The sequence below is a fragment of the Marmota flaviventris genome, assembly GCF_047511675.1.
Source record: "Marmota flaviventris isolate mMarFla1 chromosome 17 unlocalized genomic scaffold, mMarFla1.hap1 SUPER_17_unloc_1, whole genome shotgun sequence".
Classification (NCBI taxonomy): Eukaryota; Metazoa; Chordata; class Mammalia; order Rodentia; family Sciuridae; genus Marmota; species Marmota flaviventris.
Window position 1 is genome coordinate 218468 of NW_027287693.1, and position 16669 is coordinate 235136.

The 16669-nt window shown below is 45.9% G+C and overlaps 2 protein-coding genes across 2 annotated transcripts in view; both read right to left on the bottom strand.

Annotated features, from left to right (window-relative positions):
* LOC114082774 (E3 ubiquitin-protein ligase rififylin) overlaps window positions 1–16669 on the bottom strand; it is a 786130-nt gene that overhangs the window by 137233 nt on the left and 632228 nt on the right. The window lies entirely within an intron of this gene.
* On the bottom strand, window positions 13530–16164 carry LOC139703714 (C-C motif chemokine 1-like). The gene is made up of 3 exons (XM_071607161.1): window positions 15989–16164; window positions 14736–14847; window positions 13530–13687 (listed from the first exon to the last, which is right to left on the bottom strand). The coding sequence occupies exons 1-3, from the start codon at window positions 16062–16064 to the stop codon at window positions 13591–13593; spliced, it is 285 nt and encodes a 94-aa protein (XP_071463262.1). The 5' UTR covers window positions 16065–16164; the 3' UTR covers window positions 13530–13590.

Here is a 16669-nt window from a genome sequence, read left to right on the forward strand (position 1 = left end):
CAACTCCACGGATGAATAGGTAGGTAGGTGGTCATATATATAGATAATTTAGATAGAGATGGATGTTACATATTTTCATGGGTCTATGGATGAATGGACGGATGGATGGGAAGAGGAGAATGTGAGCCGTTTACATCTGGTATTGCAACACCCACTGTCGCCCATTTGTTTTAGTTCACCATTCTGATTACATGTATACTCCCACCTTGTGGTTTTAATTTGTGTTTCTCACATGACTAATGAGGTTGCTCATCTACTCAAAAGTTTGTTGAATATATTATTTAATGAAGTTTTAATTGAATTCTTTCATCTACTTTTGTTTAGATTGTCTGGGGGTTTTTTGTTATGAATTAGAAATATTTTCTGTATTCCAAATAGGAATCCTTAGCCAGACATATGAATTGAAAAAAAGTCTTCTCACAATCTGTGACCATTAAAAATGGTCTCTGATGAAAACAGGTTTATAACTTTAACAGAGTTCATGTATCATTGTGCTCTGTTATGGACAATGATTTTGCTTTCTGTTAAAAAAATATTTTTAAACTCAAGATCATGAATATATTCTTAGGATATCTTCTAAAAGCTTTTTATTCTGTTCACATTTAGAGCTGCAATTCACCATTAATTAATTTTTGTGCACGCTGAAAGGTAGGGGACAAGATTTGATTGTCCCATATGAATTTTCCATTAATCCAGAATTGGTTATTCCGAAGGCTATTTTTTTTTCTAACTATTCAGAAGTACAAACTTTGTTATAAATCTAATGTGCATACAAGTATGGTCCTACTTCTATACCATCTAACCTGTTCCCTTGGTATATTTATCTATTCTAGGAGCAATGGGATAAGTTCTAATGACTATAGCTTTTTAATCAGGATTAAAATCTGATAGCATAAGTTCTAAAACTTTGTTGTTCTTTAAAATTCTTGACTATTTTTGGGTTGTTGTTTTTTTTTTTTTTTTGTATTTCTCTGAAGTTGAGAATAATCTTATTGATTTCCATGAAACCCTTGCTTGGATATTTTTAATTAATTAATTAATTAATTTGATCTAATTTGTTATATCTGCAGTTAAATGGATGGAATTGGAAAATGTTATGCTAAGTGAAGTATGCCAATTTCCCCCCCCCAACCAAAGGACAAATGTTTTCTCTAGTAAGTGGAGGAATTTTTCTTGGATTTTAATTGAGATGGCATTGGGTTTGGAGAGGAACTGACAAATTGATCATATGGCCTCTTCCAATTCGTGTGCATGGGCTTACCTTCTTTAACTCTTCTCAATAATGCTTAACAATTTTCTACACATTCATTGCACGAGTCTTGTCAGAGTTATTCTTTAGTATTTGAGGCTTTTATAAGTCTTTGGAAATTATGTCACTTAAGAAATGGCCTTACTTAACGTCAGTCACCTAGGTATAAAAGTAAAATCAATTTTTGTATTATTAATAAATAGGCTAAAGTTACTTATTAACTATAATAGCTTATCTGTAGACTCAGATGTCTTTCAGACAATGATTCATGTAAAAACATGACAGTTTTACTTCTTCCTCTATAATCATTATAATTCTATGTCAGCACAAAATTGCCTTGTGCTGCAATTCATGAGGCGCTTCATGCGACGTTGATGGAAGTGGACATTCTTGTCCTGGCCCTGCTCACAAAGGAAAGTTCCAATATTCTATATTAAGTGTCATGCTTGCTAAAGGATATTTATAAAATACTCTAAAGAAATTTCTTATACTTCCTTGTTTGCTCAGCTTTTTTGTTCCCCCTTTAGCATAGATGACTTTTGAAATTTCAGATGATTTTCTATTCAGAGAATTGGAATTTTTTTTCCTACTTTATTTTGTAATTGTGGTGAAACACATTCATTGGTTTTCCAATTTTCAACCAGCTGGTATTTCCTCTGGTCAAACCAACCGAGTGACAACCTATTCTTATTTCGGACATGGCTGGGTTCCATTTGCTAAGATTTTTCAAGCCCCTCTACAGCTAGGACCATAAAAGATGTTTCCTTCTACGTTGGGGGTTTCATTTTCTATGCTATTTCTAATTCTTGAGCTGAGTACTTAGATTATTCATTTGAAGCTCTCTTTTTTCATAGACTCATTTAAGTCTAGGAAACTTCTAAACACAGCTTGCACTCTATCCCCACAAATTTTGATATGACAGACACATTGTCATGATTTATTTCAAAACATATTTTCAGGAAAGATTTATTAAAGATTTCATCATTAATCTGTGAATTATTTAGATGAACATGACTAACTTTTCAAGCTTTGACATATTACAAGAAGTAATCATTTTGCTATTTGTTTTAATCTAATTCCACAATGATTCAATATATATATTCTTTATATTTGCAAATATTTTGTGTTTATTGAGACTTGCTTTGTAGTTCATCATACAGTCAGTTTGATGAATGTTTCCTGTGTATCTGGGAAAAAAAAAATTTACATTCTGCAGTGGTTGGGTGTCAACACATCAAGCGGGTAAATTGTATTCATAGTGTTGTTTCAATCTAATGATGTCTTCAGAAAGACAAAGGCTGAGTGCATTTGTTACCAGAACAATATTTCACTGTAAAAAAGTCCAAAGACTTATGGGAAACCATTCAGCTGGAAATACAGATCTTAGGAGAGGTAAGAAGAGCACCCTAAATGGTCAAGAGCAAGGTCAGAATACCCAGCATCTCCTGCTGCTTTACACATAGTTCTCAAGACCTTGGTCTATGCGGGAAGCCAAGAAACCACAAATAGATATAGAAAGGTTAGGGAGCAAGAACTTAAAATGCCATTTACAGATGACATGATCATGCATATCAAACTCAAGAAAACCTGCAAGAACTACCAGAACTAATGAGTGCATTGTTCAAGACCAAAGAAATTTAAGTTAATACACAGAAATTAGTTGAATGTGTGTATATTAATAAAGAACAATTGGAATATTGAAAATGTCAAATGCCACCTATTGTATAATTGTAAAAATGTAAAATAGATAAGAATAAACTTAAAAAGATGTGTGCCATCTCCATAAGACTATTGTACATACCTAAAGGAAAAATAAATAACCTAAATAAATGGAGAGATATAAGCCCCACTTACAGAGTAGAAAACTCAACAATATTTATCACTAAGCATCAATGTGGCATATTTGCCAGGTGATGCTCAGCCCTGATGTTGGTAGTTGTGGGCACTTGTCCCTGGACCTGGTCTAGCTAGATTCTAGAATGGCCCAGTAAACAATTTTATTTCAGGAACCAAAAAAAAAAAAAGAAAGAAAGAAAAGAGTCAAAGCATTCATGATTACATCCCCCACTGTCTTTTTTTTATGTAGAAATTTATGTGAACATGCAAAGAACTAAGTATAGCTAAAACAACCTTGAAAAAAATGTAGTTGAAAAATATGCATTATCCGATTTCAGAAATCACCATAAAACAACAATAATTAGTATAGTGCTTTATTGGCATAAGAGTAGGCAACAGATCATTTGAGCCAAGTAGAGAGTTCAAAAAAGATTTTAGCAAAGTAGTTGCATAATACACATAGAATTTACCTATTTATAAAGATTAGATAGATAAATCTGCATTAGTCAGGGTTCTTCAGAGAAGTAGATAAGATAATGGATAAATAAAGAGACACAGAGAATGAGATTACAAGGAATTGGCTGACATGACTGTGGAAGTTGACAAGTCCCAAAGACCCATGAAGTGACTTCGCAATCTGAAACCCGGCAGAACCAATGGTATCCTAATTCCAGTCCAAAAACAGGAAGAAAAATCTCATGTCACAGTCCAAAGGCGAGCAGGTAGAAAATTCTCTCTCAATCAAAGAAGAGGCAGCCTTTTTTGTTTAATTCAAGCCTTCAGCTGATCAGATGAGGCTCACCCTCCTTAGGGAGGGCAATCTGCTGTACCCAGTCTCCCTATTTAAGTGTTAAGTTCATCCCAAAACAAACTCATGGAAACACCCAGAATAATGATTGACCAAATATCCTGGTACTCCATGGGTCCAGGCAAGCTAACATAAAAATCAATATCACACACACACATACACACACACACACACACTCACACATACATACACACATTGATTTGATTTTTGAGTAATGCAATGAAGGAAAAGAAAACTTTCAAGTAAATGATTCAGGAGTAATCGTATATAGAAAAAATGAGTTCCTTTACCATACACAAAAAACTAATTTAGAATGGGTTAGCCTCCCAAATATGAAATCTGAAGCCAAAGAACACCTAGAAGAAAACATAGGTAAATGTCTTAGGGTGGGAAATGAACAAAACATAGAACCCATAACCATACGGTAAAAATAGGCAAGTGCATTGGACTTCACTGAAACCGAAAATAACTATTCATCGGAATAAGATATTAAGAAAGTAAGAAGCCAAGCCAAAGACTGGAAGAACTTATTTCATACCGTGTATGAAAAACACATTAATCAAGACTAGATAAGGAATTCTCACAAATTAATAAGAGAAAAACAACGATCTCATTAAAAATGGAGAAAAAATGTGAACAGGCCTTTCACAAAATAATTCAAATAATTTCACAAAATTATTCAAATAATGTATGAATATATTAAAAAGCAGCTCAATATTACAGGTGACCAGGAGAATGCAATTGAATGCAAAATGAAATACTACTATCAACCCACGCTCACGTCTTAAATAGAAAACATTGATAGTTCCAAGCATCGGTGCAAGATGAAGCAAACGAAATCTCTTGGACATTGTTGGTGGGAAGTTTGGTAAACTGTTCAGCGGTTTCTCGTAAAATCAGACACATGTTTTATCCTGTGACTCAGAAATTCCACTTCTGCGTAAATCCTTAAGATAAACCTGCTTTTGTAGACACAGAACACTTAAACCAAAATGCTCATAGCAACTCCATTCATCATAGCTCAAACTAGAAGCAGGCTAAATGTGGATACACACTATGGTACATTCATAAAGTGGATTACCACTTAGCAATGAAAAAGGAGAGACTATTAAAATGTTTTTTAAGAAGCATTACACGGTGCAGAAGATTTCAGACCCAACAGAGTGCCTGCCACATGATTCCATTTACATGACAATCAGGTAATCAGTGATGGCAGAGGTCATAGCAGCATCCACCTCTGGAATGGATGAAACATCCACTGGGAAAGGACCCAGAGACTGTCCAGGGATGGTAGAAATGCCAGTCTAGATGTCAGTGGTGGCTACATGATGCATACGGAGATTTATAAAAGTTAGTCAAGCTACACCTGGAAGATTGGTATATTTGTGGTGATATGCAGCTGTGTTCCAATACATTAAAATCAATCATAAAGTGTTTTCATAGCCTGAAACTATTTGTACTATGGATCCAGGCAGCCCACTTCCCTGACTCCGAGGTAAACAGTGATGTCAATAAAGATTTCTGAACAGCCTCTTGGTGTCATTTAGAATCCCAGGAAAATCGACTAGATGTCAATGGCAGAGAGTGGTCTAGGTCAGGTCTAATGCTTCCATTCAAAACCAGACCATCCAGGCATTAAGAAAGTAAGTTATGAAAGGTGTAAAATGACTTTGACAGAGCATTAATAACAAAGCCATTTTAACCTATATCTCATAAAATTCCTAATGTTTTCATGAGTAAAGAAAAAAGAGCCCCCCCCCCAAAAAAAATGATTCCCCAGTGGTTCTGGGTCATTCCTGAATCTGCAGATTGTACTAAGTATTCTAAGCCAGCATGCATTGTTTTTAAGAAGATAAAACTTCTTCCACAGAATGCTTGCCCAACAGAAAAGCTTCCTCTCCTCCTCCTCCTCCCTCCTCCCTCCTCCTCCTCCCCTCCCCCTCCTCCCTCCTCCTCCTCCTCCTCCTCCCTCCTCCCTCCTCCTCCTCCCCTCCCCCTCCTCCCTCCTCCTCCTCCTCCCCCTCCTCCTTCTCCTCCTCCTCCTCCTCCTCCTCCTCCTCCTCCTCCTCCTCCTCCTCCATGTCAGTATATACCAAGTAAAAGGCTTTTCAGTATTTTTTTATTTGGTCCTGGGAAGGGACAATTACAGGCAGTCAGCGAAGGAGGCTTTACTTCCCCTGCCCAAAAAAGGGGGTAGCAGAATCTAAGAACCCCAAACACCTAAATGGGCAACTCAAGATGTGGACCCCCCACTGGCTAGGGATGGGGTTCACCTCAAGGTGCCTGAGACATTCCTGCTTTATTCCTAAATGATAACCCTCCTGCAGAGGAGGGCCCCTGTGGCTCCTAGACTTTTGGTGTCGTGGTAAATACTCATTTCTGACTGCACTGGTCCAGAGAAAACCTGAAAGGTGACCCAGTTTCTCAGAGTGGCAGTTTCGAGGCTTGTCCTGGAAGGCCATGGGTCCCTCACTTCACGGTGAGGTCAGATCCTCCGTGAACTCTGTGTGGTCTAGGAAGTCTTCATGGATGGAAGAGAATTCAAACAGGTCTCAAATGATTCTCAGTCAGAAGGAAGAATCTCCTAGAGCCTTTAGCAAAGGACCCCAGAAGGTCTCATTTTTTTCTTTCTCCAGTGCAGAGTTATCTGGCCTTGGGTGGCAGGTTCTTCTGGGTAAGGTTGAGGGGGAAGATTTACAGAAGATCTATGGGCTGCCAGATTTAGCAAAAAAAATATATTGCAAGGGACTTATCTATGCTAAGAAATCACACCCTCATTATCAAAAATTCAGGTTTCACCAAGTGTCCTGCCGCTCTCCTGGCAATCCAGGATGGCTGGGGCCTCCCTCAAAGGGACTGGCCTCTGCTCATGGAGGAGACCCAGGTCTGAACTGGCTTTGATCAGATAACTGGAGAAGAGGCAGGAGTCTCTTCCACAGGGACTCAACGATCTTACCCACTAGAATTTTCTTCCTGAAGTCAGCCCGCACCCTTGTAAGCTTCCTGTCCATTTCATTTCTAGGGTTCTACCCTGGTGACCACAAATCCAGGCTGACCAAAGAACTCGGATTCCCACGCCAGCCCCATGGCTTCTTGGGGGCAATTGTGCCCACCCTGTCTCTGCTTGTTTAATAAGCACTGCCACCCAGCTTCTGCCACTCCTGGTCCCATTCCTGCAAACTCACGGTTCTGTTTTATTCGTGGTTCTCCAAGCGGGGCCCCAGATCACCAGCATCCGCATGACCCAAAACACGCTAGAAATGCAAACAACCAGCACTGTGCTGAACACTTTCCATGCATTGTCTTAGTGACTGACCCAACCTCACGATTAAGATTCCCCTTCAAGTCTCAGAGAGGTTGGCAATTTGGTCCAAGTCACACAGCCTTGGTGAACTTGAACCCATGTCTGACTGACTCCTGATCCTAGGCTCCTAAACAGCCTCTCTTCCCTGTTATTAAGACCCAAAGCAGAAGGAACAGATGGGAAGCCTTATGGCTGGGAGGATTTCAGCATGCCCTTACCCACCCAATTTCCAGGAAAGTTTGAGGGGTGCGTGTGTGTGTGTGTGTGTGTGTGTGTATGTGTATGTGTGTGTGTGTGTCTAAGCGTATTTTTAAGGGTGTTAGACTAAGGAGAATAATACGTAGGACTCAATCAACCAAATTTAGGATTTAATGTGCTAGCACAAGTACCTGGGAGTGGTGCTAATTGTCAGCCAGAATTGGCTGATGGAAGTCTGGGCTTGAACTTTACATTTAATGAAGCAGAAGTGCCAGAACTTTCTGGACTGTTAGGAAAGAATCCAAAGGCTCCGGGAAGTGGTCTGTTGGGAACGGATCCATTATGCATGAGCTGCTCAGCCATCCCCTAACTGTATCCCTGGGAAGGCCAGAGTAACACTCCCTTTATCCGGGGATTAGGATCTGCTCTGCTGAGGTCATGAGAGAAAGGCGGGCCCCTAACAGCTCCATCCAGGCTGTTGGCTGTGCCTCAGAGTTGGCAGGGGCACGCTGTCCATCTCTGGTTTTCAAACTTTCCTGTATCCCTGGGAGGGCTTGACACTTAAGTCATCGAGATGACCACCAACACCAGGACTGTGACCCTTTCCACTGTGTTCCCAAAACCTCTGGGCCGCCCCATCTCAGAATCCCACATGGAAGGAAGGTCTGTTTCCTGGGGCCCCAGACCTGTGTCTGTTGGAACTCCCACAAGACATAGACGGCACTTCAATGGAAAGGATTTGAGAAGAGCTATTTACAAAGATGGGGGTGGGACGGAGAAACCACAGGGGTCCTCTGAGGCTAGAACTGGCATGGAGACCATCCCTCAATCTGAACAGGAAAGGTCGGATAGTGAGTCCCCAAACCTGCACACAGAGAGCCATGAAGAGCCACCTTAAGAGAGGCTAAAACCTGACCCAGGTTTTAGAGGCACCTGGCAATCCCCTGGCATAACCCATGTCGTTTGGCCTCCCAGGGTAGAGAACAGAACGGAACAGAATGGACCATGTGTCTGAAGGGATGATCTAGGGATCTTCTTTTCTCACATGGCTCTTAACAAGTTTTTTGTTGTTATTGTTTGCTTTGCTTTTAATGCCAAGATTATGTAAGACTCAGAAAACAGCAAGTCGAGTGGTGCATGCTCTGGAATATTCTCTGGAATAGCTTGCGCAAGACTGGAATAATCAGTTTCTTACATGGTTGAGGGAATTAGCTGTTCAAGTCCTCTGAACCCGAGGAGGTTTTGTGGGAAGCTTTTCAATGACTGATTCAATTTCTTTAATAGTTTTAAGAACTCTTCTTTTTTTTTTTCCCATTTCTTCTTGCAATGTGGTATATTTTTCTGGAAATTCATCCATTTGCTCTAAATTAAATTTATGGGGGTAAGGTTCCTTATATCTTCTCTCTGGTATTGCAGGGCCTGCGATGATGCCCTTATTCTATTTTATTTATTTCTGCTCTTGACTCTTTGTGTTGGTTTTTTCTTTCTTTTTTTTCACCGTCTGTCTCAGAAGGCCTCCAGCTTCATTAGAAGTTGGCCAAAGAATCCACTTTGGGCCTCATCTGGGCCTTCTGGTATATATTGCCTTTTTTTTTTTTTTTAAATTTCTCCAAGCTCAGCTCTATTTCTTCCCTTCACTTTCACCGGCCTTGCTTTACTAGAGTGGAAAGACTTGTTTTATAATAGTGAAAGCACAGGGCAGAATACTAGGGCAAAGTATTGGAGCAAGGCATGAGCAGGCACCGGCATGCTCCGGCCTTGTCCCTGCCTTTCCCTTCCACCCAGAAGACTGACAGGAAGAGGAGCAAAGAGCTCACCTGGCCCCTCCCTCCATCAGTGGCCCTAGCCCCAGAGTTCCTGAAACAAGAGGCCTGGACAAATCAGAGGTTTTCCAACCATGTCCCTCTGGACTTGATCGGGAAAAAAAGGGAACCAGCCTGTGACCTAGGCAGCCCCTGCCATCAGAACTCAACTCCTCTGTCTCACCTGTGGCACTGCCACACTAAACCCAGCTGAGCAGCTAAATGAAAGTTTGCAGCCGACCTGGTGATTAAACCCACTAGATTTCTCACCCAGCGTCACCACTCACTTCCCTTGAGGTTTCGGACAAGTCATTTAATCTCTCTGCAACTCGGTTTCTTCTTCTATGAAATGGGTGTGCTAGTAATGGGCCCCACCTCCTTAGGAATGAATACAGAACCTGGGCACGGCACTCTTTCCTGGAGGAGCTCCTTCTCGTTGCTTTCTTTATCGTGTTGGAGGAAAGCAAGCCCAGAAGAGTCGTTGGGTGGCTCCTGCAGCCAGCCTGGGCAGTACATCTGTGCTCTCCTTCCACTTTGCCCCCTGCACCTGTAAGGCTAGGAGCCTCCAGAGCCCCTGCTGCCTGGCCTGCCCACAATGCCAGCTTCCCTCTTGCATTTCCTGGGTCATGGACACCCAGCTCCGGCCCTTTCCTCATGCGGTCACCATGACCTAGCCCAGGCAAGGTATCTGAGCTCTCCCACCCCTCTGCTCCCTATGAAAGGCAGGCAGAGCAGCCAGAGCAGGGGCCAAGAACAACCCGGCTGCAGTCCCCAGGCACCATGAAGGCCACCACAAAGCCCTCTGGACCTGTTGCTCAGGGCAACCACTGTCAGCCCCCAGGCGCTTGCTCCGCCACGTAAGGCCGTACTCTCTCCCGCCTTCCCTCTCTTTCTTTCCATTGCTCTCTCGTTCTAGAAAGCCCTGAGCCAAAGTGCTCCAATTCAAAGCCCCCCAGAGTGGCACGGCTCCCCAGAGCTTCACTTTAACATCTCATTTTAAAGTCAGAAAGCTGAAGCCCAGGCTGGATACCGGAGGGACCCATCCACCTCCAGACCACCCCAAAGAAAGAGTCATACCTCAGCTGCCCACTCCAAACCCATGGCTTCTGCTTTGCTTCCCAGTCATTCCAAACACTGCAGATCTGGAGCCAGGACCTGCCCACTGGCTGTGCCCCTGGCATCCCTCAGATGGCTGTAACACCTTCCAACCTTGCAGCCAAGAGAACCAGTTTGAATCCTCGAGCTGCATGTGATAGGCCCTTCCCACCCTGGGAACCAGGGCAGGAGCTCTGAACTTGGCAGGGGCCAGATCTGCTTCTGCCTCTCTATGCTTTGCCTTCCCCACGGACCGTTCCTGACTCATCCAAGCCCAGAGAAACCTTGCACACCCCCAAAATCTTGTTATTGGTGGTTTCGCTTCTAGATAGGATCCATACCCGGAACACAAGCTGTTACCAGCAGGAAGAACCCCTGGACGGCTACAAAGCCATCAGCTCATCAGTGAGAACTTTCCCTGGGAGGCAGTTGTGTGGGTAGAAATGACCTGCTCATCTTGTTCTCTCTGCCCCCTTGTGCCCCACCCAAAGTTCAGGCAGATGCCAGGCTGATGGGGATCCAACACTCAGAGGATAACATCTGAGCCTCTTTATGACTGTGCACACATGCCCAAAGAGGGCCAGTAACTTCCTATAAGGGCCCCACCCCTGTTTGGGCACTAGCCCGCACCCTCAAAGTTGCCTTAGAAGCACCAAGAAAGTTCCACCAGACCAGCAAGAGTAGCAGCTGCCTCCAGAGATCCCTTCTGTCCACAGAGCCCCTTGCTCCTGTCTCAGGGTGGCTCTTTACCTGCTGCAGCTGGGCCAGGTGCTGTTGGCCCCTAGGAGTCAGCTGCAGGGCCGTGCCCTCCATCTCACGGTGTTACCCCCTCCATCCACAGCTTCAGAGCCATACAACAAGGAGATCTGTGCTGCCCAAGGACAAGCCAGGCATGGACTGCACCGCGCAAGACCTGGACTAAGCCCTCAGTCCCTGAGTGTGAGGGCTCAGCTCTCCCCTGCCCACCCACCCCCAACTTCCCAACCATCCTTTAGAATAACTTTGCTCTGATTTTCCAATGGAATTCTTTCTGTTTTGTATCACAAACACACTATGTCTTATGTAATAATATTATTAAAATTGTTACTGGTTTGGATTTTATATTGAATATTTATTTTTAGTTCTTATTTTTCAGTACTGGGGTTTGAACCCAGGGCCTCACACATGCTAGGCAAGTGCTCTACCACTGAGCCACAACCCCAGCCTCAATGATCTCTTTTTTTTGTTAAAGCAAGGTGTTGAGCTTGATTCTTGACTGTGAGCCTCAGGGGGAGCCTCATACCCTGGGAGGGTTTCTCTCTGGCTTGCAGGGATAAAGCGGGTGACTGTGGAAATCACAAAGGGACCCTGCAACTTAGGGGGAAGACTTCCTTGTGAATGTGAGCTTTGCTAAATTAGGTTGCTGTGCAAAGATGAATGCATTAGGAAGACCCCTGAATTTTTTGCAGAAAATATATTTTATTTAAAATCCAGCAGGTATGGGGCGCTCCAAGGTGGGAGTAGATGGCAGAGCTTGCTATAGGGAATGCCATGTTCAGAAGCCCTGGCTGTGTGGCTCACCTAGGCTCCTCCAAGTGTCAGGGAGGGTCTACCTCAGCAGTCCAGGCTATTCTAGAACAATGGCTCTGGACTCCAACGTCTGCTCCTCTGGCCCACTGTCCATCAGCCATATATACTGTTTATGCCCGCCTGCTGTACCCTTCTCAGAAACTCCCACTCCTGACCAAAGGCTCTCCCTGGATCGACTACAGATGTCCTTTGACTGCTCTCCCCAACCCCATGTCTCCAGCTCCAAGCCTGGTGTGAGCGATACAGCCTGTATGTGCACCTGACTACCCTCCCCAGGGAACCAGGCCATGGGGTGGGGTGGGGGGAGTCGAGGGCCCTGGAGGGAGCCTCCTTACAAGGTCGGAGTTGAAATCCAGACTGTAGGAGCTAGAGACCTTTAGAAAGGAAGACTGAGCCTGGATTGTAGAGGAATGAGAATGTCGGGAACCAGTTAGACTCAGTTCCGAGGACGAGAGGAAGACAGGAAAGTTTGGGGCCACCAGGAGGGACAGGAGAGGAGAGGGTAGACACCAGGGGCTGTGGGTGGGATAGAATTGGGAGGGGAAGGCGGAGAGCGATCTACTGCCTCAGGCCAGGCAGGAAGAAGCAGGGCCCAAAGCAGGGCCTCATGGATGGAGGAGCAGGGGGATTAAGATCCCGCCAGACGGGTGACATGTCGCGTGCTGGAGAAAGAGGGAGAAGGCCTGAGACTCAGGGCATTAGATCTTCTCCCCGAAGCCATCACGCTGGCCAGAAAAGGGATGCCAATCCTGAGACCCAGAATTCACTCCCCACCTTCACTGTTCTCAAATCACACTTTACACAAATTGGAACTTATGACTGTCCCTCTTAAAGGGACGGGGCCTCCTCTTCCTACATGACCATCCAGGTTCCTCTGCTCTTCCCAAGACTATCTCACTCCTCCAGATGAGCTACGATGGCATGTCTATCAGATCTAGCCCCCAAGTCATACCTCCACCAGGACTTTCCTAGCGACGGGAGGGTCCTGTGAACAGGTGTGTAGGGCCTATCCCTGGAGCAGCGGAGACAGGTCCCTGTGCACACTGCCGACTTGGGACACCAGGTAGATAGAGAGAGCTCAGGCCCAGGATCTCTGGACTCTAATGCCAGATCTAGCCCTGAACTGCTGGGCGTCCCTCTCTAGCCCTTAGTTGTCTCATTTATAAAATGGGGTGGCACCCTTTTTCTGGAAGACAGTCTCATAAGACGCCCCCTATTTAGGTCATTAGATATCATCACCACCTAAACTCTCTGGACAGGGCAAGGGAGGGAGAGGGTCCTGCACCCCAGTGTGGCCCAGCCTGGCCCTCCTTGCTGCCCTACTCTGCCTCCATTTCAGCTGCCGGTCCTGGAGGCAGAGAAGCTGCAGGCCTGGGTCAAAACTCACCCCAGGCAAAGGCCATGCTGGGAGGCACTGAGTTATTTGCTGGTTCCTGTTGACAACTGTCACTTCCCCTGGCGCCAGGTCCCTGGGGTCTCCCTCCTCCTCCCCAGCCCTCCAGCCTCTGTCCTCCATCCCCCAGTGTGACTCAAGTGTGCCCCCTGAAATCCTTGTGAACCCCAAGAAACACAGGAGAGCAGGAGTTTGAAGTTTCTAGAATTTAAATATATATATAAAGTGCAACCACATAGCTTATCAAGACTGAGCACATCCTCTGAGTTGGAAGTTGGGGGGACGAGTGAAACCCAGGGATCTCCAGAGGCCAGGATGGACAAGAACCGCTCATCTTCACACCAGCAGGCAAGGTTTCAGTTTTCCCAAGTAACCCTGAACCCATCTCTCTGTCTTCAAGGCACAGCTCTCTCTGCCTCCCTTCAGCTTGAAACTGTGAACAAAGAGCACAGGAGAGGGCTGAGTCGCCAGAGTCACCCACTGGCTACCGTGCCCAAGTCCCCTCTCCACTTCCACGCACCCAGGTGACCCTGAGTATTCTCTCTGGGCCTTGCTGTTTCCCTTTATATATGAAGTCACTGTGATCTGTGGCTTGCTCATGGGAGGAGGGGGGGCATCCAGAGCATCAGGAGCTCATTGATAGAGTTTCCTGGACCCTTCTCCTAGAGATTATGAGTGGAACAGAAGACTTTGGAGACACGCTGAGGATTAGCTTAGATGAAAAAAAAAATGGCATCCTTGAATATCTCTCTGCTTCAACTTTTAGTGTCTCCTGTCCGGCTAGGACCTCACTCATTCTCTGGACTCGTGTGTGTGTTCTTTTCTGATCTGCCCACTTCCCAATTTGACTATTGCCCAGTCCAGAGCCCAGCTCTGCCTCTACTCTCTGGGAGAACTTAGACAACTATCTCTTCCTCCAGAAACTTAAGTCGTCCTGATAACAGAAATGTGTGCTTCTGGGGTTTAGCAGAGATGACATGCGTGAAACTGCCTTAGAAAGCTGAGCAGTGTCTGTTACCCCAGTCAAGTGTGATGCAACCATCATGCTGAAACCCCTTCACCCAAAAGCAATATAGAGGCCACCTGATAACGTGGTACAGAGGAGCTCCCTGTCCCCAAACTACAGGTTGGCAAATGCAGAGGCATGAATAATCATCACAACCTTGTTCTTTCCACTACATGATAATCCCGGTGCTTGTGTTAAGCAATCCCTTCCTCCGGGCATACAATACTGGGATATAGTCATTGGCACCTTGGACTTGCCAGAAACAAGTCGCTGCAGGAGTTCCTGGCACCTGCTGCGCAGCTCCGCGCGCCCCCTAGCGCCCAAGTGCGGCTCTGCATGCGAGTTTTGGGGGGGCCTCGCTCTCCGGATTTACAAAGCTTATTCTTGTGGAACAGCGCCATCTCGTGTCTGCTCTTGTCATTCCTGCCGACCACATTCCCTCTGGAGGGGAAGGACCCGGCAGGTGATCACTCACATTGCAGCCTGGTAAGCGCAGGTGGAGCTGGTTTCTCTGTAACACTGGATTGTCTTCTGGGAAATCCTTTTCTGCGCAAATGAGAAGCAGCATCGGGAGGAAGACACGTGCACTAGGAGACAAGCACAGAAGACACCTTGCATCCCTCTCTCTCAGCCTCTCACCCACAAAGCCCCTCCCAGGACAGCCCCAGGCTTGGGGACCACCCAGAGGGCTCCAGCACAGCCTGGTCTCAGCAGCCACCCAGGTGTGGGGTTAGGTGAAGAGTCAGAAGATGGGTTCAGATCGGAGCTCCCTGCAAACTAGCTGGCAGTTGTGAGAAGGAACCCAGGCCTGGCTCAGACTTTCCTCCATTAAAAAAAGACTTTAGGCCTTGGTTTCTAATGGTTCATTTATTTTGACATTCCAGCCCAAGTGTATGGTTCTGTCCCCAGGGTTCTAGACCTCATAACCTGGGGGATCAGTCAGCCCAATGCACACAGGACACTGTGGTTCGGAGTACACAGACCAGGAGCCAGATGAGCTCAAAAAGAGAAGGGAAGAGCTCCCAAGAAGTAGCCAGCTCCCCTGCTCCCCTGATGCTTAGCTGGTTCCAGGCTCCACCCCTACTCGGCTGGTTTCTACATTCCTCTTTCATCTACCCACTCCCCAGCCCCCAAAACTTTGCATTCCAATATTGGCTCCTTCCTCCTAGTTAAAAAACAAAAAAAAAACCTTTCATGTCTATTACTAGATGGATATTCCTCCAACCTTGGAGGGTATGCATTACCAAACTCCATTTTTACCAAGAGAGAAATCCATCTGAGAATTAAAGGGCCCAAGACTTGCTCAACGTTAGCCAACTATTAAACGGCTCGAACTTTGGTCCTACTTGCAGATTCTGCCCATGATCTAACACACTGTGGAGGCAAGACCCAAGGCAAGACCCGGCTCCTCCTCTGGTCCTCAGGGCTCCCAGCTTGACTTAAAAATCTTGCAATTCCTCCAACTGCCTGCAGGGTCTGGACTAGACAGAGCCTCCTCAGGCTGAAGCTGGCAACTTCAAAGCTCTCCATGTTTGCTCCTGGTTCATGGTCCTACTGGCCAGCTCTGCCCCCAGCCCACTGGAATCCCCCATTCCTCCTCTTCAGGTAGGAGGAAGGCAGACAGAGTGGGTGAGTTCAAGGTGAGTCCTGCCCAAACCTCCAGAGCACCTGACTGCCTGCCTGCCTGCCCTCCCCGGGGGTAAGCCAAGGGACTCGGACCACACTTACTGCTCTTGCTGTCCACGTCTTGTGGCCATGTTGCAGCCAGCAGCAGGCACACCAGCACCACGGAGGTCAGTTTCATCTCGGATGTTTGGCTCCCACCTCTTTGGAGCAGCCTCGGTGTGTTGGGTGAAGCCAAGGGCTCTCTCTGGTCTCATCCTCGGTGCCTAGAGCTTTTATCTGAAGACCTGGGGTGGGGTTTCCCAGGACAAGGGGAGGAGGTGGGAGTCACAGGGACAGGGACAGTTACTCACACCCAGTGACCACATGGAAAAATCCTTTCCTCATCTCTCCTAGATGACATTCGAGGTATGTTTGGGTGCTGGTTGGCCTCGGGAACTTCCCCAAGTGCAGGAGCCAAGATAAAGATCTCGAAGAAGCTCTCCTGGCTGAGTGGGAAGTCAAGAAAGGTGAGTGAGAGGAAGTGGCCTGTGTGTGGCTTCTCTAGCCCACACAGTTCCATCCCAGCCTGCTGCCACGCATGACCCGTGGAGCAGGATGGAGCAGAAGTGTTCTGGGCCTGTGCAGAAACACAGGCTTGCCTTGGAATCTCTGTTCTGCAAACTCACGGTGGCCTGCCCTTGCCCAAGTCACAGAGCCATCCAAGATGGCAATAAGAATGCATATCACACAGAGGGACCTAAGAACGAAAGAAGAGTCTCTGTGGCCAGTGCCTGGCCCCCGGGT

Bases quoted from the DNA above. Each gene is read 5' to 3' on its own strand.
- LOC139703714 (XM_071607161.1), bottom strand. From the start codon at position 16,064: ATGAAACTGACCTCCGTGGTGCTGGTGTGCCTGCTGCTGGCTGCAACA. The intron at 14,848-15,988 runs GTAAGTGTGGTC...CTTGTCTCCTAG, and splicing joins AGACGTGGACAGCAAGAGCA to TGCACGTGTCTTCCTCCCGA. The intron at 13,688-14,735 runs GTGAGTGATCAC...CTTTGTTCACAG, and splicing joins TGCGCTTACCAGGCTGCAAT to TTTCAAGCTGAAGGGAGGCA.